Genomic DNA, 27,079 nt, shown 5'->3' on the forward strand with positions numbered 1-27,079 from the left:
TAGGGTTGAGTTATGACAGTAAAGTACCTGGCACAGCACTACAAAGCTAAAAAATGCTAGTATTTTTCTTTCCTTCATATTAAGTCAATTTAAATTGGCTCTACTTACCTGATGTACACAGTCTAAGAATTGTAAAAAGACTGGAGCAAAACCACTACCCTGACTGCTGGGGGTCAAGCTGCTCCGCTGACTGAATTTATGACCAAAAGAGAGCCACTCTTTTTCAACCAGCATCCGAAAGCCTTCAAGTGTCCTATAAAAGGGATCACTGAGTAACTGCACAAGGGATGTCACCTAGGGCACAAACAGGATGGATATTCCATTAATTTCAGTTCTGAAGTGCTAAGATAAAGCATTTCCTTTTTAAATAGCTAATTCATAAGCAAAGTTACCTGTAGAGCAAATTTATTCACTAACTGCTCCAGGATGGTAAATCAAATGAATTCCACAAGCTTTCCAGTAAAAAGAAAACACAAATTTATTTTGGCTACATGTTTTCTTTCAAGGAATTAAGATTTTGATTCTGAATTTGCCAATTTGCAGATTGTGGTCATTTTCTAGATTAATTAATGAGGTCAGGGGATTAACTAAAGAAAAACCTTTTCTTTTGGGCAGGCACAGGTTAATCTTCATGTGGTTTATATTCATAATTTTCATTCTGGAGTAAGGGAGGGGCTTAAGGAGAACCAGAAAAAGGATGGACAAAATCCAGGAAGGATGGTCCATGTCCCATATTGCTGGTCAAGAGCAAGTTTGCAGGGTGCATCTGTGAATATAGGAGCCTGATGCCCTAAGCCAGATCTCCAGGTAATGGAGGAGTTGACAGCTCATGGCACAGAGCTTCCTGACAGATACAAGGTGGTGTTTCACATGGAACCTTTTCTGTACATAAAAACATAAGTCATTATACAAAATATTTGTCTGAAAATTCAAATATAAAACACAATATCTGAGAATATGTGTAATAGTTACTTGGGCAGTGATGTCCCAGCCTTCTTCCAAACAGACCAAAACTGAGGAACCATTCTCGAGTACTTCTGATACTACCACAGCCAGCTGCATTATTCTGTGAAGCTAAGAGATAAGACAGGAGGCTGCAATTAGACCAAGCCTTTCTGGGCACAGAAGACAGAGAAACTTGATAAAAATACAAATTAGGCATGAAGGATTGGACAAAAAAAAAAAACACATAATTTTTTTTTCATACCAGAGATTGAACCTAGTGGCACTTAACCACTGAGCCCCATCCCCATCTCTTTTTATTTTTTATTTTGAGACAGTGTCTCACTAAGTTGCTTAGGGCCTTGCTAAGTTGCTAAAGCTGGTCTTGAACTTGGATCCTCCTGCCTCAGCCTCCCAAGTTGCTGGGATTACAGGTGTGTTCCACTGTGCTTGGCTCATATAATGTTTTAAATACTTAAAGTTATTGTTAAATCAAGATTAAACAATGACACACTTTAAAGGTAGACACATTTTAAAATAGGGTATTCAGATGATACATAAGAAAATGGTCTTGTGCTAGGTTTCGTAGCTCAGTGGTAGAGCGCTCGTCTAGCATGTGTGAGGCCCTGGGTTCAATACTCAGCACCACATAAAAATAAATAAATAAAATAAAGGTATTATGTCCAACAACACCCCCCCCAAATAAATACTAAAAAAAAAAAAAAAAGAAAGAAAATGGCCTTATGTAATTCCTCCAAAAGTAGAAAAACCATAATTCCATAAAGTAAAAGACAGATTCCAAGTGGCCTTCTCAATAGTTACCCAACTGAAAATTTGTTTTTCCATGATATAGTAAGTTCTATTTCAGATGCTCTTGGAATTAAAAAAGTACTGCTTTGTACAATTTAAAAGGAGGAAATTTTTTTTTAACATTTATTTTTTAGAAGTAGTTGGACACAATCAATACCTTTATTTTATTTATTTATTTATTTTTTAAACATTTATTTATTTATTGGTGTAGATGGACACAACACAATGCCTTTATTTTTATGTGGTGCTGACGATCAAACCCGGGTCCCGCCCATGCTAGGCAAGTGCTCTACGGCTAAGCCACAATCCCAGCCCTATTTATTTATTTTTATGTGTTGCTGAGAATTGAACCCAGGGCCCCACATGTCCTGTATGAGCCACAACCTCAGCCCCTAAAAAACCCAAATTTTATAGTAAGTGAATTACACATACATGAGAAAGAAACTTGTACTCAGTGTTTTAAGTCCTTCAGAAACAATTAATTAGGGTATGAACACAGCACATAGCTATGAAAACCAAATGAATAAGACTGTAGTTTTAAAAAACATTTTAAGCCTAATATGACCTAATTTGCAGTATGAATCCAACTGTTCTAAAATAACCTATATTTTAAACAGTGAGGCTGTTTTTAAGCACAGGAGCAAGATATGTGCCCTACCCAGCAGTGGGAGGCTCCTTACTTGCTGTTCCTACAACACAGCACTAAACCTAAATTCTCTTGAACCTAGTATTTGCTGTAACAGTTAACTTTTTAAATATCACTATCCTGGATGGGGCAATATCTTCCACTGTCTTTAGTCTCTAATATCTAGTACAGATCTACTTTCCAGCAAGAAGTAGAGTAGGTAGTTGAGTGGAAGGGACAGTTTGGGGCTGGGACTCATAGATAGAGACGGAAGAAAGCATTGGTCCAGCTTCTTCCTTGGGTAGCCAGGGTACATATACCGAATTGCTTTAAGGGAAATGAACATAACATACCCTGATATGTATTTACAACCAATTGCATATGTCACTGTCTCTCTATTTTCAAAGTACCTGCCTTTAGTACTAACATTGTTTCTTGGCTTCTTTGCTTTTCATAGTCCAAAGTACTATGGAAAACAACTTTTTTTTTTCCTTCTCAAGAGAGGCAAGATCCTTGTAGGTAAATGGGGGCAGGAAACAAAAAACCTGAAAATTCCTTCAGGATGAGAAGGGATAATGGACATAGCATCACGGCCTAAAGACAAAGCTGAAGGTTATATTGCTTTTTGCCAAATGTCTGTATCCATGTCTAAAATATGCATGTCATAAATATCTTTCTTTGTGTGGTTTGGAAGAAATGTGGGTGTATTGTGCTGTCATATCAATTTCCCCTTAATTTTTCAATAAAGGTACAATTAAAAATATTCAATGGTTGACTTGGCTGAATAATGGACATATAAGTATGACTTTGAAATGTAGGGCATCCAATGTGTCTTATGTGGCTGATGTGGGGGTGAATCTAAAATCTAGAGACATGTAGTAGGCAAAGATAAATGGAAGGTGAAAAAGCAAGAGGAAAAGGCTCTTGGAGTTATTCAGAAATTGCCTTCTGTCCTGGATCCTCACTGTCTTGACAACAGAGCAGGAGCCCTGTAAATATATGCTGATTAAATTTATTCTACATAAAAATTTCCCACATGGGGCTGGGGATGTGGCTCAAGCGGTAGTGCGCTTGCCTGGCATTCGCGGGGCGCTGGGTTTTTTCCTCAGCACCACATAAGAATAAAGATGTTGTGTCCACCTAAAACTAAAAAATAAATATTAAAAATTCTCTCTCTAAAAAAAATGAAAAAAAAATTTCCCACATAAAATAATTTTCTCCTCCTTAGCATCTTACAGACACCACACTTGCAATTACAGAGAGATAAAAACCAGTGATCAAGGAATTCTATTCCTCACCTTCTATTTCGTACTATTTCCTGAAATTGAAAGGCCTTTTCAGATAGCTCACAACAAAGGGGGAGAATAAGGAGTGGGGTGAGGAAAGAAATATTTTTTTTTTCTCAAATATTGGTTTGGCACATCTACTCAGCCTCTTTTTGAGTTATAAGTCAAGCTACCCACCTGAGGGAACCACTCAGAGTCACCCAGAGCCTTCAGGAAGGTTACTTCTGAGTCAGTAGGAATGGTGCTTGGGATACAAGCTCTCATTAGCTTTTTAAAACTGGCTTTCACTTGTCGGATTTCATGAAATTCAACAGGAACAAACTCACAATTTAAAGCAAATTCTACCTTGAAGCTCTGTGGATAAAGAGACAGAGAATTAGGCAGATGAAATACTATAAGTAAAAGATCAAAGTTTTCAACAGGATAATGCTGATGAAAGTTAGTTGAGGCTGAACAGTTATAAAGGTTGCAAGGGGTCAAGAAGGTCAAACTTGTGTGGCTCATATGTCAGCAGAGTGAAAGGTCTAGTGGTTCTTCTGGAATGGCAAATCTAGTCCTTTCTAGAGGAAGACTATTTAGCTTAGGGATGCTGTCACTCTAGAAATTTGAAGAGACTACTGTTAGGAATTTGATGCAGCTGATAACACCAATATAACCAATTCTGAGGTCATGAACCTGGAGAGCTAATGACACATGGACAGCATGGCTAATCCAACAGTATAAATTTGGCTTTCCCAAGATGCACATTGTGATGGAAAGGTACTGTACTATGGGGTTCCCTAACTGTACAAATTAAATTATGTAGACATCCAGGTATTAATTTATTATGCATGTAAAATGTATTCATTATGAAAATGAAAAAAGTAGAAATAAACCTTGTGAAAAATAAAAATCACTATCTCATTGCACTGAATCTTCTAACATTATGGTTACTTTAAAAAAGTAACAACTAAGAAAGTATATGCAATAAAACATGAAAATAAAACAATAAAACATCGTTGGTTTTTAGCTTTGGGATACTATTTTTTTCATAACTCAATATGAAACAGGTATCATCTATGTTTGAGTCCTTTTTCATTTTTATCTTTAATCCACATGGAATTTATTCTGGGTGAAGTATGAATGTTGCATTTGTATTTAAAGAATGCTACGCTGACCCATTGGCGTATTTCATTTTGATAGTCTAGTTGCTGAGTTCTAAAGAAAATTTAAAAGCTCTCTAACTTGCCAAGTTCAGTGATACATGCCTGTAATCTCAGCCATTTAGAAAGCTGAGGCAGGAGGATCTGAGTTCAAAGCCAGCTTTGGCAATTTATTGAGACCCTAAGCAACTTAGCAAGACCCTGTCTCAAAGTAAAACATAAAAAGGGCTGGGAATGTGGCTTAGTGGTTAAGTGTTGCTGGGTTCAATTCCTGGTACCTTGCCCTCACCCCCTCCCAAAACCCTCTAACTTTTCATGCCAAAGAATGAATTAATTTTCTCAGATTCCTTCCATTTTCTTTACATTGTGCTCAAATTATTTAATTGGGTCACTTCTTTTTAAAAAGAAGTAGAACTGCTACTGGAGACTGGTTGTACAACAATGTTAATATACTTAATGCCAAATTGTACACTTAAAAATGATTAGGATAGCAAATTTTTAGTATATATTTTACAATTAAAAAACCCCACTGCCAAGGAACAATATTTTATATTGACTAGTTTTTTTAAGGCCTATTAAATTTTTGAAAGGAAACAAAAATTCCCAAAATTTTAAAGGAAAAAAAAAAAAAAAAAAAAAGTCTGTCTCCCCCACTGGCTCTAGTACTGGGGATTGAACCAAGAACCCAGAGAGGCTCTACCATTGAACTCCGTCCCAGCCCATTTTATTTATTTCTTATTCTGAGATAGGGTTTCACTAAGTTGCCCAGGCTGGCCTTGAATTTGTGATGCTTCTGTCTCAGACTCCTGAGTTGCTAGGGACTATAGACAAGCAACACCACACCCGGCTTCTTTGTCTTAATAACTCTATTTTTAGGAACGCTAAAGAAAAATCAAAATATACGGAAAAAACCCTACTAAATTATATATCAATAAAAAAATAACAAAACACCTCTATATGCTAGAAAATGTGACCAATTTTGAATACAGAGGATAAAGAAAGAAACCTATATATCAAAAAATATTGGATGTTAAGTAGGGACTGAAATAATTATGAAAAAGAGCTATGAGGGACTGAGATCGTGGCTCAGTGGTAGAGCACTTGCCTAGCATGTACAGGGCCCTGGATTTGATCCTCAGCACCACATAAAAATAAATAAACAAAATAAAGGTATTTGTTCATCTAAAACTAAAAAAAAAAAAAAAAAAAAAAAAAAAGAAGAAGTATGCTCGTAGCTTAGTGATAGAACACTTGTCTGCATGCACAAGCTGTAGACAGAAACAATACCTTTATTTTATTTGTTTATATTTATGTCATGTTGAGGATTGAACCCAGTGCCTCAGATGTGTTAGGTCTAAGTGCTCTACCACTGAGCTTATAATCTCAGCCCAGGAAACAGCATTTCTAATATGCATCAAGAAAAAAAAAGTTTGCCGGGTACAGTGGTGCATGCCTGTAATCTCAGTGGCTTGAGAGGCTGAAGCAGGAGGACTGCAAGTTCAAGGGCAGCCTCAGAAAAAGCAAGATGCTGTTTCTAAATAAAATACAAAATTGGGTCGGGGATGTGACTCAGTTGTTGAGTGCCCCTGAGTTCAATTCCTGGGACCCCCCAAAAACAAACAAACAAAAACCAGGGTGGCTCTACCACTGAATTCCATCCCAGCCCTTTTTAGCAACTCTTGTGCCATGATGGTGGAATTTGGTTATTTTTTATTTTTGTCGTATTGGGGATTGAACCCTGGAGCATTCTATCTCTGGGTCACATCCCTGGTACTTTTATTTTTTAAATTAATTAACCAGTTAAGTTTTTTTGGTACTGGGGATTGAACCCAGGAATGCTCTACCACTGAGCTACATCCCTAGCCCTTTTTGTTTTGAGATAGGATCTTGCTAAAGTTGCTTAGACAGTTGCTAATTTGCTGAGGCTGGCCTTGAACTTGCAATCCTCCTGCCTCAGCCTCCTGAATCCCTGGGATTACAGGAGTGTGCCAATAAATCTGGCTGGAATTTTTTTAAAATTATAGTACTTTATTGATGACAGAAAGGAAGGAAGCAAGTAAAAGGAGGGAAGGAAGAAAGAAAGGAAGAGTCCATCTTTCTTACTCAAATATGCATGATCACACAGCTAATTTGAGAACTAGTGTAGACAGAGAATAGAGAAGGAGAGCATTCAGAAGTCAAAGTTTGGAAAATGTTAAATGTGCTGAAGGGTGAAAACCTGTACTCTGGAAAGGACACTGGTGCCAAGGAAGCTGTGTAGGGAACCTTGGATTGCTGATGAAAATTCCAACCATTTTTTTTTGATATAAAATTATCTGTTGAGTTAGAAAACATTTATGCAGATTTAAAAATTGAGCATTACCCAGCAGTTTTATGCCCTCTACCCTAAAGGTCAGTGACTAAGTGACTGCAGCAGTCCAGGTAGTGGAAAAAGAGCTAGCAATGCCAGCATGCTACAGAAGAGATGATGCAATCACTGGCATCTTTACACCTGAACATGTGGGATCCTGTTGAGAGCATCTTGCTCAGTCTCTGCTCTATGGTTCAGCCAAAAGTCTGAGTAGGTCCAATGCTAAACTTTGAGGGGATTTCTGAAACAAATACTTTCATTTCCTATCACTTGTCAATAAGATAAAATTTATTTTCTAATAATTTACCCTTGGAAACATTAAACTTGAAGAATTCCTATTGCTTTTAGAGGTAGACTATCTTTACTTTGAGATTGCAGCATAGTGAAACTCTTTAGCAGAAAAATAGTAAGAATATGGGTCTGCGACATATAGCCAGTGGCAGAGTGCTTCTTAGCACACGTGAGGCCCTGGGTTCAATCCCAAGTGCTCACCCCTTCCCAAAAGAATGAAACCAATTAGCATCTAATATTTTGAATTTTCTGACATATCTTAAGATTTGTGTTTCTATAAATATGACCTCAAAAAGTTTGAAAAAATTACTTAGAAAACCTAGCCTTGGCCTTCCCTTGTCTTCATGTGCAGTGGAATAGTCTTCCTCCTTCTACCCTTCTCTCTGCTTTTTTTTTTTTAATTTATTTTTTAGTTATAGGTGGACACCATATATTTTATTATATTTTTTATGTGGTTCTGAGGATCAAATCCAGGGCCTTACACATACTAGGCAAGCGCTCTACCTCTGAGCCACAACCCCAGCCCATTCTCTCTGTCTTTCTGTAGTTTTCTGTATTGATAGGTTTATAATAATAAAACATCTGTTCTGCCACAGACACTGATTCCTGTGGAAACTGACTCAAGATAATGGAAAATATAGCCTGAATAAGCCTTATTTCTGTTTTGAATGAATGCTTCCTAATATTTCCTGATATATAGGTTGATTTTTTAGATATTATGAATACATATTTATTTACATGGCCAATAAATAAGCACATATATATCTATATACATACAAATGTATAGATATGTGTGTGTGTGTGTGTGTGTGTGTGTGTGTATATATATATATATATATATATATAAACATAAAAAGAGAATTATTTTTTGAGATTATTAACTACAGATTAGAAATCATACTATAAAATTTTTTTCCAAAAAAGTTGGCTTGTGACAAGTTTTATAAACTGCCTTAGTATATCCATAAATTTTCTAAGTGAGAAAAAAAAATTTTACCCTTAGTTGTGACTTTTCACCAAATATATAAAGGGCTGCTTGGCGTTTCAATAGCTGGTTTTGTAGGTAGGTGCTGTTACTGAAGGAGGCTGAATGATCCTTGCCTGCCAGCCGGGCCCCAACATCAATGAAGGATGTTGGAGAGCTGATCAAACGAGTGCTGGAGCGAAGACTTGCCCATACACCTTCACAAAAGTCAAAAGAATTGAATGAGATAATCTAATGTGGGAATGCCATTGAGTAAAGAAACAGATGCATGCTTCAGAGCCACAGTTTTAGAGGTAATAGTGAGTTATTCATGAATTACAATGGTCATTTGGCATTTATTTTTGCAAAATTAGCATTATTCAAAATAACATTTATTTTAGACTCAGAAGGACTTAAGTAGTCACATCCTATTTTTATATGCTGATATAAATTCAGTATTTTTAAATAACATTAAAATCACAAGTAGAAAGAGTGCACTGACACTGGAAACAAAATGCAGACAGGAGGCAATAATGAAGCCTAGAAGGGAAAACACTGAGGAACTCAACATCTCAGGGCTCATGAAAGAGGGAAGGAACATTCTACTGTCTGTTTACTTAATAAGAAATCTGGGTTAATATGTAAACTAGAAACTTACTAAATCTAAAATTAAAGGCTGGATTTAGAACTCACATTTGTATACCATGTCTAAATAATGTAACTTTAAATAAGTATAGATTATACTGTAGGTTTTTCAGTGTGTGAAAAATAATGTTGTACATTCAATAATATGCATTTCATTGAATCTTAGGAAGTAGATGTCTTCTAAGAGAAAGGCCAAGTTAAATAGCTACAAGAGTTTCATGATAAAAATTGACCTTATATTAATTAGAAAAATCAAGGTTCTCTCTATATAAGAGAAACCATAAACACTGAATATCCAAACACACAGGCTAATGCTCCATTCTGACAAGAACTGCCAAACCTTCAAAACAACAGAGCCCCTCATAAATGCCTGTAGCATGCACTGAGTTCATCCCAGTGACAAGTCACAGGTGGAGGACATCTCTAAAAGTGGGGTTTCTTCTCCAGGTCTGGAAAGACTGTTTGAGAACCTTTAATCTTTTCTCAATGACAAATCAAACTGTATTTCTAGGTGACTAGAAATCACCATGATAATGTCACATCTGTTTTGCTATCAGTATTTATGGGGTCAGGAGTCCTTAATATGAATGTATCTTTATATATAATCTTTAAGCTTTTCTTTCATATTATAGCAAGTATGTTTTTATGTAAATGGAATCACAAATTCAGAATGTGAATGAGAATAAAGGATATAATTTGACAAACGTGAAAAAGTCACTTGTGACATACTTTCATATGAAGATGACTTGAAAGCGTGACACATTAGGACACATAATACAGTACCTTGATTATGGACTCTTCCCTTAGCTGAAGATTTGGAATCTGACTGAGTAAACAATTATCTCTGTACCCATGCACTGGTTGGTAAGATTAAAGTCAGAGGAGAAATGAAATGTATACAGCAGCAAGCATGACAGCAGGTTGAGTAAGGGAAGAACAGTCTATGTAATTTTTAAGATTAAGTTAACAAATGGGAAAAATGTAAATACGATTAAATTAGACGATTTAATTAACAAAAAGCTGCATAGTCACCAAAAAGATGAATTGAGTGCCTGTTAAATGAAATTTCAGCACCTGTTTATAAATGCTGTAAGCGCAATGAAATGGACAGCACAGCAGAGAGTGCCACTAAAAAATTATACCAAATGGATTAAGCTTTTGAAGATTGTCATTCAGTCAGAAACAAGCTTATGTAATAAAATTAAGGAATTTGAAATGTGTATGTAAACGTAGGGGATACATTGGCCCTAGTTTTGAAGGAGATTGATTGGCAAATGCTGTGTGATGTATTCTTTGAGAAATGTCATCATACCAGGAAAACTCTAGCAACCATTTGGGTTAACTAAGATCATGTTTTTGCAGCAAAGCATTAAACATTGCCACATTATCTTTCTTCTGTTCTTTTCATGTACAAATTATGTTTATTTTCCATAAATAAATATAGTTATAAGCAGCAAGAATTCATGATCCTGTGACAATGACTAATACTACTAATAAGACAGCTTGTGGTGACTGAAGTAATGACTTCTCTTAAAATTCCTATTGGCACCAAAATGATCAGCAGTAGTAGAGATAATACTTTTGTAATTTGAGTAATATTGTTTTTCTTCCCCCATGAAGTTTTGTTAAGATCACAAACTTTACCTGGTAATAACAAAAATGGTGATCAGTTACCATCAACTGAGCAAAGAAATGGCTCAAGTCAATTAAGGGAAATTGTTCTGTATTTATTCAGTGTTACTAGCTTTAATAGCAGCATTATTAAGCTATAAAATGCAAATTGCATAAAATATGACATAATAATATGATAAAAGAAATATTATTCAAAGTGATTTTCATTTCTATCTCACTCCTTTGAAAGCAGAACATGGCTTTAGTGACCAAAGGAAGTCAGAAGATAAGGACTGTAGAAGTGCTAGCTAATGATACAAAGGAAATGACTACAGGACAGACAGAACAAGGGCCTAGGACTGCATGGAAAAAGCACAGGGCCTCCTACATGCTGGCTGACTTCTATTCTTTCTGCCAAAGTGCTCCTACTGGAATGTGGGACACTACATGATTACAGTGAAGTCAAGTCTGAGCAGTTTCTGATTCCAAGATACTAGTCCCTCAGCACATCATACTTTCTTATGTTAGTCTCTCTGACTGCTATAATTTCTCCCATTTCTTTAACTGATATTATCCCTTAAGATTCAGGTACAAGGTTAACTCCTCTGAAAGGCATTCCTGACTTTCTGGAGTTGTAAGCAGTTCTGTTTAAACTCAGATCACATTGTATTATAATTATCTGTTTATTCTTTTATTCTACAAGATTGTGTTCTTGCAAAGGCAGGGACCTAACATGTTTATTCATGTATGCATGCTGAGAGTCCAACATATAGGCACTCAAAGCAGATGATGACTTTGTTTTGCAAATCAACATATTGTGGACTGTTATCAGTCTCTACTATATCAACTCAATTATTTGCACTGAAAAAGTGAAAAGAGGAGTATTGAACAGAAAACACTAAGCATGTTCTTAAAGAGTCATTAATTAAAAATTGCCAAGTGCTTATTCACTTAGCATAAAATCAGCAATGATAAAATGGCCTGTATTGATACGGGGCCAGTAGAAGATTTTGGGAACTGGAGTCCCATCTGGAAGTCATTTAACCGCAGGAATTAGTATTGCATTGGTGGTGATAAGGGATACTTATATTTTCCAAGTGATTCCTAGATGACCCGAGCATTTAACACCAATCAAGGGTCTAGACTAATGTTTTTTTCAAACTGCAGGATTCCCTCTTAGTGGCCTATAAAATCACTGTAGTAAGTCAAATCGGTATTTTTCTTTTTTAAAGTGAAACATTATAATTGAAAATACTACATGCACTGCATGAGGTAAAGATAAACATTGTTCCATGAAACTTGTTTCAGTATATATGCGTTTTGCATTGTGCCTTAATATCACCTGAATTGTGATATAAAATGAATATGTACCCATATAGATAGAAAATGTATTTCTTTATTTGTGAGTTATGTTAAAAACTTTCAAAGTTCTTGGCCTTCAGTGAAGCTCACTGAAGTTTTCACATCCCTAGCCGCTTTTCATATTTTATTTAGAGATAGGGTCTTACTAAATTGCTCAGGGTCTCACTAAACTGCTGAGGCTGGCTTTAAACTTGTGATCCTCCTGCCTCATCCTCCTGAGCCAGTAGGATTATAAGAATGCACCACTGTGCCTGGCTGAAGCTCATTGCAGTTTAAAAGCAAAAGTATAATTTCTTCCCCTTTCAGCAGATTATTAGGCAATGGCAATAACAGTAGCTAATATTTACTATAAGCTAATTACTATGTTAAATGTTTTACATGTATTATTTCATGTAACTACCTTAAAGCTAATTATTATTTATCATCTTCACTTCACGATGAGGGCTGGAAATCAAGATGTTTCCTAAATTGCTTAATATCACAATAGTGGGGCTGCAGTTTTGATTTGAATGTAACTGGAATGAACTCTTAACATATTGTGACCTGAGCAATTATGTGGTCCTGGTCCTGTCTAGTAGGGACTGGCTGAGGAGACTGCTTCAAAGAAGAAATAATGCAGTTCCTTTCCCTCATGGGAATACACTGTTGTTCAGAGCAGGAGTGTTCTCTAAGCACTGTTGTTTTCTCTCTACCCTGTTTAGACCACACAAAGGAGAGAAGGAAAAGAGATGTCTAGGTTAGAGGTGGGGGAGGGGTAGGATAATGTAACCTTACACCTAGCCAAGTGCATGACACAAGATAAATTCAGTAAATGCTGCACAGAAATGGTACAATACTGAGCTAATTCTAGTACTAGTTGTTTTCTGTGTGACCTTGGCAAAGTCACTTAATCTCTCTCAGCCTCTTGAAATACCTATCCTGGAGGTTACTTCAAGGATAAAATAATACATGTAGATGAAAAAGATGGAAAATCAAAAAGCTGCCTTCATGGCTACTTCTCTATTAAATTTTGGTATTTAAGAGGCATTACCAATTTTCTCATGGTATTTTTCTACTCAAGAATGCAATTTCCAAGTTGTATATATGCTTTCTCCAGGGAATTCAAAAGCTCTTTTAACTTTAAATGAAAAGTGATGTAATTAACATCTTCATTTTTAAGTGGCTCTTTAAAAAAAGGGATATAAGCCCCTGTCTTATGAGCTCACCAACAAGCATGCTGAATGCAAAGGGATCACCCTAATTGAAAAAAGGTGGCAGTCAATCTCTGACTCATCAGAGCAGGAAAGGAACACAGTATACATATCATAAGAAGAAAACAAAGAATTAAGAATATATAATAATGAACAGAATGAAAAAAAAAACAGTGAAAATAGGAGAGAAAAAAGGAAAAGGTTAAGAGGGAGAATTATGAGATAGCAGGCTCTTCCCATACAGGGTAAATTGAAATTTCTGGGGAAGTGGTATTCAGCTCTTTGGATATCTGTACTTGTAGGTAGGTATAAAGAAATGAACTGCTTATAGGGCATGGAGGCGTCTATAACTGGTCTTGCTCTGGATCATCTGTGATGTTCATGTAAAAAGGGAATCTTTTGAGACCTTGCTTGAACCAGACCCAGAAGAGAGAAAATGCAGCTCTAGGGATCACAGAGGATGTTGAAGTTGTCAGGAAACAGCAGTACTTCTTTTGATTAGTCCTGGGGACACTGGAAGATCTAAGAGGCTTGGGGAGTGAAGACTTAAGAGATGGAGGAAAGGATGAGATTTGCATTAAGCTTAAGATGCCAGAAGGATAAGTACTTGGTTAGGAGCAAAAAAATTGTGACAAGGAAATACCTTAAGTTCATGGTAATTTTTTCAGCAGAAAACATTTGGGAAGGGTGTCAGAAATAATAACTATAGCCTCAGACATGCACAGAATGTGTCACAAACAAATAAAATAGATGTAATCCAAAGAAGTTAGAACAGCCTTTTAGGTACCTTTGTGACTAGCAAAGAATGGATTCATGATAAGAATATAACCACTAGTGGGCATCTTTTTGTATGAAGGAAGCCATGAGCCTGAGGCCAATATAAAAAAGAAGATATTGTAGTTGAAACAGATAGAAAACCTAGGAGTCTTAGGTAAAAACATAAAAGGAGAAATAAGTTAAAATTTGTATATAGGCCACTTAGCCAAACACAGGAATAGATAACATGTTCTTGTTAAAATTTAACAAAGGCTAAATACAAGAGCAGGGTGTTGCATGGGAGAGCTTCAACTAACTAGATATCTGCTAGAACTGGAATTCTTCCAAAAGATGAATGGAAAATTTACTAGCTTGCCTTTCTGAAAATACTGATTGAGTATCCCTAATTTGAAAATCTGAAACTCAAAATTAGAAAATTTTTGAGGGCTGACATGCTCAGAAAGTTTCTGATTTTGGATTAGGGATGCTCAAACAGTAAAGTCCTTTCAAATATTCCAAAATGAAACAAAAAACAAACAACAAAAACAACAAAAAACAACCTAAAAAACCCTCCAAAATATGAGGCACTTCTGGTCCCAAGCATTTGGGATTTGGGATAAAAGGTACTCGACCCATACAGGTAGCAAATGAAGCAATAAGGGAACTGCAATCTTGAACCAACAGAGATACCAGGAACCTAAGGAGAAAGTAACTACTAAATTTTAAGCTCAAATTCGCTGAGAAAATAGTGATGGAGAGTATGAAGTTTTATCTTAAACTACAACAATGGGTCAGAAAATAGCCATTTATGGGGCTGGGGTTGAGGCTCAGTGGTAGAATGTTTGCCTAGCACATGTGGGGCCCTGGGTTTGATCCTCAGCACCACATAAAATAAAATAAATGTATTGTGTCCAACTATAACTAAAAAAATATTAAAAAAAGAAAAAAGCCATTTATTACTATTATGATTGAAATATATTAAAGCACTAATCCCTAGCACCTCAGAATGTGACCTCATTTGGAAATACGACTGCTGCAGATATCATTAATTAAGATGAGGTCATACTGAAGTAGGGTGGACCCTAATTCAATATGACTGGTATGCATATAAAAAGGGGAAATTTAGAGACATACACAAAGGGAGAAATCCCTGGGAAAATGAAGACATAGATTTAGGTGATGCTTCTAAAAGCCAAGGAATGTCAAATATTGCTTGCAAATGTCCAGAAGCTAGGAGATAGGCATGAGACAGATTCTCTTTCACTGTCCTCAGAAGGAACACCCGATGACACCTTGATCTTGAACTTCTAGCCTCCAGAATTGTGAAATGACATGTCACCTAATTTGTGGTACTTTGCTATGATAGCTGTAGGAAATTAATACAGTGACCTAAGAAAACTTAAAACAGGTGAAAGCTCTTCAGAAATCCTGAAATTACAGAAAGTTCTAATGATGTAGGTAAAAAAGTATCTAGTATGATTATCAGGAGATGTACATGATTTTCAAAAGGGGAAAAAAAAAGTAAACTTTGTAAGATAAAGAGTTTATGTTTATCCTAAACCAAATCTAGAATAGATTATTAATGAACTCTCAAGTCATGCCAAAACAACCATAAATTTTTGTGATGCAGATAATATTTCAAAAGATTAACAGATCTTCAGTTAAAGAGATTAGCAGAGTCTGGTGTGGCAGTGCCTGCCTATAATCCCAGCTATTCAGGAGGCTGAAGCAGAAGGATTGCAAGTGTGAAGTCCAGCCTCCTCTGCTCAGCAATTTAGCAAGACCCTGTCTCAAGGAAAAAAAAAAAAAAAAAAAAAAAAAAAGAAAAGAAAAGAAAAAAAAGGCTGAGCTGGGGATATAGCTAAGTGGTGAGTGCTGGCCTGCCATGTACAAGGCCTTGGGTCCAATTAATTATTAGTACTGAGGAAAAAAAGAGAAGGTGGGGGAGGAAAAGATTACCAGAGAATTAGAAATACATGGATGGGCCAGGTAAATTTTAGTAGAAAGACTCATAGCCAATAAAGACCAACCTTTTTCTCCAGAGACTTATATTATTTTGCTATAGGCCTTTGTCCTTAGTCAAAATTTCTTTTTAATATTTATTTTTTAGTTTTAGGTGGACATAATATCTTTATTTTATATTTATGTGTTTGTTGCTGAGGATCAAACCCAGTGCCTCATGAGTGCTAGGTGAGCGCTCTACCACTTGAGCCCCAACCCCAACCATAGTCAACATTTTTTTTTAAAGCAATAAATCACATGATAACAGTGGTCAAATCTATATATGAGAATGGGTTTGTAAAAACATTTAATATGCTAGTAGGCAGAGTTGGGATCCAAAAGTCTGGAGTAGTCACCAAAGATGATATTTCGTGGGTATAGCAATAGTAACTTAGGGTCAAAGAGCAACCCTCAATGCCAGTATACTGAGAACAATAACACATGCAAAGCAGACACAGGGATTTCAAGTGCTATTAATTCCAACCTGGGTTAATCTTATGTCTCCCCATAGTTAATGTAACTTTAGGTAGCAAGAACACTTAGAGTTCTGTTTTGATTTTGTAGATAATCCACAGATGGATAAGGATGATGAATGGACTACATAATTTAAAGTTTGTAGAAAACAAGAGAAGAGTTTTTAAGTCTGAAGAGCTGATGTGATCAATTAGACTTGGTTTCTAATTTCAGAGTTCAGACCTAGGGTCAATATGTAAGTTACGTGGTAGATATTTAGATATTTAGGTCAAATAAGAAAGAACTTTTTAACTAGAGTTGCTATCATAGGCAAAGGGCTATTTGGGGGAAAATGAGTTACCTATTATTGATGATTTTTAAGCAGAACCAAGTTCATCTAGTTAGTATGTTTTCAAGGAGATTAAGCATTATATGGGAATAAGAGGAAGAGTCTAAGATTGTATAACACCACTGTGAAGCAGGAGGATTTTATATTCAAGAAAACTGGCCTGGAATTTCCTCTGCAGAGTGAAAGAATCTCATGTGAGCTTCCAGAGACCAAAGTGAACCACTGTTTGGAGCTTAAAAGAGCCACTATTTTTTTTTCTTCTATTTTTTCATGCTAATAGCTATAGCCTAGGGGGAAAAAAAGAAAACATGATCTCATTGTATCTTATCCTCTCAACTAATATTCCAGAATACAGGAGTTCTTTGGAGGCATAGCTTTGGGTCTGGTGTCACTTTTCCGTATATGTTTATAATTCTGTGGTCAGTTGTTATGGCACAGATCTCAAATGTCCCCCAGGTGTTTGAAAGCTTGGTTACCAACCTGGGGTGCTAATGGAAGATGGTAGACACTTTAGAAAGTGAGCCTAATGGAAAAAGGTAAGGTCACTGGGGCATGCCCGTGAAGGGACTATAGGGACCTCATTCCCTTTCTTTTGGTTTCCTGTTGCCACGAGGTGAGCAGTTTCCTCTACCATGCACTTCCACCATGATGTTCTGCCTTACCACAGCCCCAAAGGCAACAGGGCTGAGTGACCATGGACTAAAACCTCTGAAACTGTGAGCCAAAATAAGTCTTCCCTCCTTAAAAGTTGTTTATCTCAGGTATTTTGTCACAGCAACAGAGAGCTGACTTCTCTACCCTGTAAGCCTGGAGCATTCCCAGAGCTAATTCCCCATTTAGACATATCACCCTCAGCCCCTTATGCTCCCAGACTCTTCAATATGAAGACACCAGCAATGATTATGCATATTATCCCATGAGTCTAAACTCTTTTGTCATCATACTAACAGTAACAAATTTAAAAAATTCTTAGTATTCATTTAGAAGATAATTGAGAACCATTTGAACCATAATTAGTCGATTTTTAAAACTCTACTATCTAGAAAAATGTTTTCTGCTTTTAACCTTGTATCAGTGCTCAGTTATAAAATCAATCTTACTAACCTCCTCGAGAAAAGCTATTGGATGGGTTTACATCCAAATGTCCTGGCACTACCTGCTTAAGCACAGTGGACATTCTTGAAGTCCTCCTTTCAGTCCCTAAAGTCAGCCAAAAAGAAGAACAAAAACCATGTCGTTTGGGTTAACATTACTCAAATGACAAAATTTATCTTTATGTGTAGCATGTCTAATTGCTGCCAAACATTGTACTTTTTAAGTACCCAAAGCTTTATTAGAGATAACAAGGCAATGTTATTATTTCATCAAAGATAACGCACATTTGCAAGATTACAGGGAATTAGGTTTGGCAAGTGCAATCAGAGAATTTAATGATAAATGAAGCAAGGCATGCATGGTGTTACTTTACAAGAAAAGCCACTTTCTGCTTATGTTGAGCTAATTCAAACAGCTGATTAAGCCAGAGACCAAATTCTCAAGTCACATGCTCCTGTGTCTAACACATTAGGGTTACCTCTACATGAACCCTTTGGGGTTCCATCACATGATGACTGAAACAGAATATTAGTACAAGTCTTAATGCCTTCATCCAAATATAGAGAAAACAAACTGTACTGCAAAATCATAAAAGGCTATGGAAATTTTGGGAATTTCAAACTTATACATAATTGCAATAAACACACATTTAATGAATTGATGTTCAGTTTATACATTCAATCTCATAATATAATAAAGTTTGGGTGAAGATTCTGGAATAAGAAGGGGTGACTTTATTTTCCCTATTCCCTTTCCTATACTATTTTAAAAAGGGAATAACTGAATCTCTAAATATGGCTACCATTTACTAAATATTAATAGTGATAATCTTGCATTCTAAGTAAAAGACCCTCCAGGGTAAAACTTTTAAGAGGTCATGTGGAAGGAACAGTGCAAGTAATTGAAGAGACTAACACTAGGAACAATCTGACCTTTCAAAGTAGTTATCAAAGAGAAAAGTATTAATGACTCTTACCTGGAGACAGGGCAAGTGCTGGCCTGACAGTAAGGGTGTTGCCTCTGAGTTTCTGATGGACAGAAACTGCATTCAGTAAGGCTTGCAAGTACTTTTCTTGTTCTATGCTACTGGAAGATTCTAAAGAGGAGGTAGGAGCTATACAAGGAAAAGATATTGGATAAAATAAACTGTCTCTATGTTAATAAAACAAGCTTCTACATATATTTGCTTATACTTTCTCTACATAGTCTTGTGTTACCACACCCAAATATAGAAACCAGCCCCACTTAAAGCCCCAATCAATTAAATGGCTAATCCCATGATTATGGTTTCACCACACCTACTTCTCAATTGCTTCATCATCCTCCCAGACAGAGCCCAGGTATGGAAAACCAGCACAGGGCTATCCTTCTAAGCACTGGTGTAGTTTCTCATTACCCAAGTAACTCAAAATGAAGATTCACAAACAACATTTCCTTGATAATCTCCTTCAACATCCTGTTCATGCTATTTTTTTGGGAGCAGAGGTCAGAGTGGATTTCCTTGGCATCCCAGAATGGGCAGAAGCAGAAATTTCCTAATACCACAGCTTTATTCCAACTTTGCCATGCAGGTCTAACAGGGTATATGAGGTTGCAAGGGCTTAAGGGAAGAGTGGAGGAGAATGGAGAGACGATAAGAGCAACTAACAGATTCCCTGGTCTTTTTAAAAGGGAAAGCTGGGAATAGTGGTGTACACCTGTAATCTTAGTTACTCGAGAGGCTGAGACTCTGGACTGCAAGTTTGAGGTCGGCCTGGGCAACTTAGTGAGACCCTGTCTCAAAAAAGTAAGGGGTTGAGGATGTAGCTCAGTGGTAGAGTACTTGCCTACCATCTATGAGGCCCTGAGCTCAATCCCTAGTTCTGCAAAAATAAATAAATACAAAATAAAGTAAATTTAAAAATGGGGGGTGGGGAGGCAAAAATATACACAGATTAAAAACAACTATGAGAACAAATTTGAGTTGGAGGGAATATGAGCCTGGTTTGTGTGGAGCTAAACAGAATCAATGAAATTGGCTCAGTCACTTATTCACGAATTTTCTTTATAACCTGTACAGAAAATAATTGACAGTCTAAATCAACTCTGATGCTATGATTATACTTTTTTTTTAAACACATGCCTTTATTTTATTTATTTTTATGTGGTGCTGAGGGTCGAACCAAGTCCCTCACATGTGGTAGGCAAGTGTTCTATTATAAGCTACAACTCCAGCCCCCATGGTTGTACTTTGTACATTCTAATATGACAACAAGGATATGACACATTGTCATTTTAAGTACCATGAAAAAAAAAAAAAAACAACAACAACACTGCCATTTAAACTATACTATTTCTTTCTCATTATATCCATTCTAAGATGTATCCAAATTTCAAATACATTAAAATGTGAGCACATGTGTGAATTCAGTAAATTAATATTAAAAAAATCAAACCAGGGGCTGGGACTGTGGCTCAGTGGTATAGCACTTGCCTAGCACATGCAAGGCCCTGGGTTTGATCCTCAGCACCACATAAAAATAAATAAAATAAAGATATTTTGTCCAACTACAACTAAAAAATAAATATTAAAAAAAGAAATCAAACCAGATGTGGTGGTCCACTCCTTTAATCCCAGGTGGCAAGTTTGAGGCCAGCCTCAGCAATTTAGTGACACTGTGTCTCAAAATAAAAAATAAAAAAGTACTGGAGATATAGCTCTGTGGGTAGAGTATCCCTGGGTTCAATCCCTAGTACCAAAACCAAACTAAAACAACCCCCTCCCAAAAAACCTGTGGAATAAGCCTCATTGTTTTTTTCAACTACAAGCTTAGTGAGATGGTCACCAGTATTCCTGAAATGATACTTTATGTAACTTACATATGCTTATTTTCTATTATACCTACTATGTGGCTTGGGAAGAAACTGGTACAAGTCAACTGCCTTTTTATATCTGTGCTGAGACTGTAAGCCCGGCTGAATATAGCATTATGTGTATGTTGACCTCAGTCAACCAAATGATCAAGGGATACACTGGCCAACTTTTAGGAAGGAAAAGGATAATAAAGGAGAAACTGCAAAAAGCACGTGGTTCTATCTGCTCAACCATAGATTTTGAATTTATTTCATTTCCAAAGGGGGAAGAATGCTGTCATCCCCAATTGGATCTGATATCTTAGTGGCCCATGGTTTACCTTATTGAACATCTATTATGAGGCAGAAGCTCAGTAAAGTAAGCCAAATGTAACTCTTTAGACACAGTACTCACAATATTAACCCCAAAAGGGACAGAAGCACTTATTTCCCTAGTTTTCTAAAAAAAAGCTCTAAGAGCTCCTAAGGCAGCATTTTGGTTGTTAGATTGCTACTGTTGCTGTTTTACATTTTTTTTTGTGTGTGTGTGTGTGTGTTGTAGGGATAGATAGGAAATCTCATATCACCTAGGTCAGAATCTCTACTTGCTTCTGAAGCTGTTAAATATATTTGGATGTTTCTCAGCAGAAAGGAAAATTGTTGATACAATCTAGTTTGTATCAGTGGATGCTGTGGTTTGCTGGAATGAAAATAGCCTAATTAGACTTTACTATACTAATTTTCATTAAAATCAAAGATAAGCCAGATATATTAAGGTGTCAAATTCAAGGTGGAGCCCACACTGCCAGATATGATTCTTACTTTGGCTGTATGAGATGTATATAGCAGCACAGTGGGAGAGCTGATGTGAGACAGGCTTGATGAAAGGGCATGGCTGGCATTTGCAGGTTTTCACTTTTCTACTTTTCTTTTTTTGAGAAAGCTAAGTTGCCCAGGCTGGCCCCCAAATTCCAGTGATCTTTTTGCCTCTGCCCCCGCAGGTAGCTGGGACTATAGGTGTACACTGCCACACCCAGATTTTTTAAAAGCTTATTTTTAGGAATACATTTAGTAAAAGGGTCAAAATTGTGCTCTAGAGAGATGCTTACCGGCCTGAGGGGAGTTCTGAGATTTGAAAAGACCAACAACTCCCTTCCCATGGAATCCTCCAGATCGGAGGAGCAGAGTACCACTTCTTGAGTTCTTCCAACATACAACAGGCAGGCGATTGTGTCGATAGCAGCGGGCTACTCTTGGTAAACTACTGTCCTGTACAGCTTGAGGTACGACTAAAAGGCCAGGATAGCTTTAGGGATGTGGAAGGGAGAAAGGGAGTGTTTGGGTTGGAGAGGAAGAAAGAAATGGGTGGGGGAGACAGAAGATATAAGAGTATGAATAGCATACTAGCACAGTACTTTTCTAAAATTCAAAAACACACTGGTTGAAGGGGTAAGACATATTTTAAACATGAAACTTCATTTCAACTCTTTGATTCTTTTGGGGCTGAGAAGAAAATATGAAAACAGCTAACTCATTCACCCTCACCCACCAGTCTGTAGTTTTTCTTTTCTTTCTTTCTTTTTTTTTTTTTAAATGAGCCTCTTACAATGATACTGCAGACTTTTGTGAATAACCTAAGTTTAGAAAATAAAAATATTATATAATATTTATTCTGTTCCATGTACAGCCAGAGGAAGGAGAAGTTGTACTCCATTTGTCTACAGTGTGTCAAAATACATTCTATGGTCATGTATAACTAATTAGAACAAAAGAAAAGATTTCTAAGAATAAAAAGTGATATACACATATGGTAAAAAAAGACTAAGGAAATTTTATATATAGTATTTGAAAAGTTTAAAATTTCAGGGTTTTTTCCCTATTCTCATATACCAGGGTTAATATTTTGTAGTAATGTGAATATAAAATACATGGGTCTGTCTTTTTTATTTTTAAAAAACTATGTAAAAAGATATTTTACTTATATGCAACTTGGAAAAATGATTTCCACCCCTTTATTTGACATTCCTATGGTTTTCAAAAAGAATTTGTACTTCACAACAACAAAAATTACATAATATTTAAAAGGTTTCTATGGAGCTGAATATTTCCCTGTCCTCATACACTACTTTTCCTCAACTTGAAATAAAAATTTTAAGATTAGTGAATTAATGTCAACTTTATGTGAATGACAAGTCAAATTATCAACAACTTACAGATCACTGAAATGATAACAGAGAACAAAGCACACCAATAATTAGACTGCCTGAGATGGTGAAATGATTAAAAATCAAAACTAAATGATTTTTGTATGAGAATGAAATGTTCAAACATCACAATGAGTTTAAATATTTTATTAACATTACATGTTGATATGTACTTTAAAAAGATTAGTTCATAAAGTTGTAGGATATGATGTTGCGGAAATAAAAAATGTAAGAATACCTTGTTTTACAGATTAGTAACTGTAAGAAGATAAGCAGGCTTCAGAGCCATTTCTTTATTTAGAAATATTACACTAAAGGGATTTTATACATTCACAACCACTAATCTAGCATCTTTTATTTATTTATTTATTTGGTGATTTTTTTGTGGTGGTAAAATAGAACTACATAAAATTCACCATGTTATCCTTTTTTTAAAGTGTACAAATCAGTAGTATAAAGTATATTCACACTGTTGTATGACCACCACCAATATCATTCCTAAAAATTCTAATTATTTAGCTTGATATAATCCAGTTTACAGTCATAAAAATCACAGCCTTCAACTACTTTAGTGAATGCCAAATTAAAACTTACCCCACCTTTTAAAAGCTTAGCACTCCTAGTACTCTGGTATTCTAGGAAGTTGTAACCTATATTTTATTCATATCAAAAACTGTTGAGAAGACTATGCTGTTGACACCATTAATCATTCAGGAGGACTGAAAAAGCACTTCCATTATTAGAACTCTTTATTTCTAGTACCACTTTAATGTCTGCTCTCCCCTAACTTGCTTCTATATACCATGATAATGTATGTTAGGTAAAGGGAGTAATGTGTAATGGCTGCCTCAGTAACAGAGACAGAACAAGCACACTCCTTCACTCCTTGCCTCCTGTAGTAGGGCTGTCCATTCCTTCCATTGGACCTGAGTACCACTGACCATGCTGTGCTACATACAGGATCCAAGGCTCTCCTGCTCCCACACATGCTGGAGTGACAGCTTGATAGCTCCTGGTGCTAGGGCAAAGAGTGGTAAGACTGAAGACCACTAGAGTACTCTTATTAACAGTCTCATTTAGTAATGAAATATACCAATTACCCTGCTACCACTCTATCAAACTTCCCCTAGAACCTTCAGATGTAGGCTCAAGAGTATGTTCTCTTGTTCTGGCTTCTTTTGCTTAATATTGTGAAATCCACCCATATTACTATATAAAGATATAATTTATTCATTTTCATTCCTGTATAGTATATACAGGAATGAATAAATAAATATAAATACTATTACTATACTAAAATAAATAAATTACTATTTATTTTTCTGTCCTTATGTTGATTTTTATGCAGTTTGTGCAAATATATTTTTGTGCAGTTTGTGAAAATATATTGATTTTGTTAAGAATAATGTTGCAGGGGTTGGGGGTATAGCTCAGTGGTAGAGTGCATACTTATGCATGAGGCCTTGAGTTCAATTCACAGCAACAAACCTCACAAAAACCCCAACCAAAAACCCCAGAAACCACTCCCCCCAAACATGTAGTAAAAATAACAATAACATTGCCATGAACATTCTTATAGACATCTGTTGGGAGCACATGTGTATTTCTGTTACAAATTCTACTCTAAGAGAGAATTTTTGGGTAATAGGTTATGAACATGTTCAGTAGCTGCTTCAAGGTTTAGTAGATGCTACCAGGTAACTTTCTGAAGTTGTTTACCCAATTTACAGTCCCAACAGTAATAAGTGAGAGTCTGATTGCTCAATATCTTTACTAGCACTGTGTATTGTCAGTCTTAAATTTTGGCCCTTTTGGCAGGTTTATATAGTTATCTCACTGGGATTTTAATTTTTAGTTATCTGAAGATTAGTAAGTTGAGTGTCTTTTCAGATACTATTTTTTTACTACCAAAATATTCTCTTTTGTGTTTGTTCAAGTCTCCTGACATTTTTATTGCCTTTTATTCTTAGAATTCTTATTCTTAGAATCACCTTTTAATCTAATGTACAACACTCCTTAATTTATCAATTCTTTATGGATAATGCTTTTCCTGTCCTAAGGCATCTTTCTATACCTCAAGGTCATAAAGATATTCTTCTATCTTTTAGGACTTTTAAATTTAATTTAATTTTTTTTTTTTTTTTTGTACCAGGGATTGAACTCAGGGGCACTTAACAAAAGAGACACATCCCCAGCTCTTTTTATTTTGAGACAGTCTTGCTAAGCTGCTTAGGGACTAGCTAAGTTGCTGAGGCTGGCTTTGAACTTGCAATACTCTTGCCTCGACCTCCTGAGCCTCTAGGATTGCTGGTGTGTGCCACTGCACCCAGCCAGGAACTTATTTTTCATATGAAGATCTACAGGTTAATGGGGATTGATTTTGTTTACATTATAAGCTTGGGATAAAGATTAGTCCATATCTATATCTATATCTCCAGCACCATATATTGACAACTTTCCATTCACTGCTCTTAAGTGCAACTTTTACCCTAAACCAAGATAAATGTTGGGCTGTTGCTATATTCCTTCTTTTGTTCCACTGGTCTGTTTGTCCATTCTTGTGCTAATTGCATACTATCTTAATTACTGAAGCTTTACAAAAAGTCTTGATATACTGTAGTACTATACTGTAAGGCTATCCTTACTACTCCTGGCCTTCTGCATTCTTATATAACTCTTAGAATCACCTTTTCAATTTCCAAAAACCTTTTGCTAGGATTCTAGTTGTGATTTCATTGGATCTATAGACCAATATTAGGAGAACTTACAATTATGAAAATATTGAATATTTGAATCTAAAACATGAAATATCTATTTATTTAGAGCTGTAATGATCCTCAATATTATTGTGAGTGTTCCATATAGAGGTGTTGCACATCTTTCATTGGATTTATTCCTAAGTATTTGATGCTTCTTAGTGCAACCGTAAATAGTATCAGTAAACAGCATCATTAAAATATCAAATAGCATCATCTTAAAATTTCGTTTTTCAATGGTTTGGTTTGGAGACATACATGACTACCAGAATGACTTTATACCAGTAACCTACTTTACCTGTAGATTCCTTCAGATTTTCTACATGTACATTCGGATCACCTGTGATTAATGACAACTTTATTTTTTCTCTTCAACCTTTATCCTTTTATCATTTATTTTTCTAGTTCTTTTTTCACTCCCCAGGACCTCAAATGCAACACTGAATAGAAGTGGTGATAGAGAGCATCCTTGTCATCTGATCTCAGAGGAAAAGCTTTTTACCATTAAGTAAGTTTTGCTGTAAGGTTTATAAGACAGATTAAGGAGCTATCCTTTTATGTCTGATTTTATTCAGTTCTTTTTAAAAAATCATAAGTGTATATTACATCTTATAAAATGTTTTCCTATATATAAAACCTTACTACATATTTTTTCTTTTTAATTTTGTTAAAGTACCAAATACAGTCAGATACACTGACTGATCTGCCTCTTTATCTCCTTCTCCCTTGACTTTTCTTGCTAGGGAGAAACCCAGGCCCTTGTGCATGGCAGGTAACCACTCTACTATTGAGTCACATCTCCAGGCTCACTTTCTTTTTATTTATTGGTTATTTTTAGTTAGATATGACAGTAGAATTCATTTTTACATAATTATAAAAGCATGGAATGTGTCTTGTTCTAATTCAGTCCTCAGCACCTCTCCTTCCTCTCCTCTCACCCCACCCTTTGCTCCCTTCCCTCTACTCTACTGATCTTTCTGAGGCTTACTTTCAATGTTAAGCCAATTCTGTATTTCTGTAAAGAAATAAACTCTTCTTGGTCTTAATGAATTTCTGTCTGTGAAATGAATCTTTTGTTAATCTTCTTTATTCCTAGTAATGCTTTATACTTTAAAGTAAAGCTTTATATTTTGATGTTTGTATGAAAACAGCTTTTATTAAAGGTTTTATGTTTTTTTAATGTAAATATTGAAATATTTAAATATTTACAATTATTGATATAAATTCACCATCTTACTACTTGTATTCTGTTTGTCCTATGTTTCCTTTTCTTTCCTTTCATGCATTCTTATGATTTATTTGTTATTCTATTTCATTCTAACAATTTGATAGATATATATTTTACACTACCATAAATGTTTTTATAACAGGTCTTCTAATAAATTGTCTATTAAGATTTTACTTTGCTTCTGACA

General features: G+C 35.8%; 1 protein-coding gene across 3 annotated transcripts in view; it reads right to left on the reverse strand.

Annotated features, from left to right (window-relative positions):
• Positions 1-27,079, reverse strand: part of Sbf2 (SET binding factor 2) — a 417,940-nt gene that overhangs the window by 35,092 nt on the left and 355,769 nt on the right. The window contains exons 27-32 of one of the 3 annotated variants that reach the window (XM_076846868.2): positions 21,814-22,010; positions 18,849-18,986; positions 8,444-8,628; positions 3,841-4,017; positions 973-1,074; positions 109-294 (exon numbers count right to left, since the gene is read on the reverse strand). In XM_076846868.2, coding sequence (XP_076702983.1) covers positions 109-294; positions 973-1,074; positions 3,841-4,017; positions 8,444-8,628; positions 18,849-18,986; positions 21,814-22,010 — 985 coding nt within the window. The remainder of the gene's footprint in view (positions 1-108; positions 295-972; positions 1,075-3,840; positions 4,018-8,443; positions 8,629-18,848; positions 18,987-21,813; positions 22,011-27,079) is intronic. The other 2 variants (XM_076846869.2, XM_076846870.2) reach the window with 2 other exon arrangements.

Source organism: Callospermophilus lateralis, chromosome 2 (genome assembly GCF_048772815.1).
Source record: "Callospermophilus lateralis isolate mCalLat2 chromosome 2, mCalLat2.hap1, whole genome shotgun sequence".
Lineage (NCBI taxonomy): Eukaryota > Metazoa > Chordata > Mammalia > Rodentia > Sciuridae > Callospermophilus > Callospermophilus lateralis.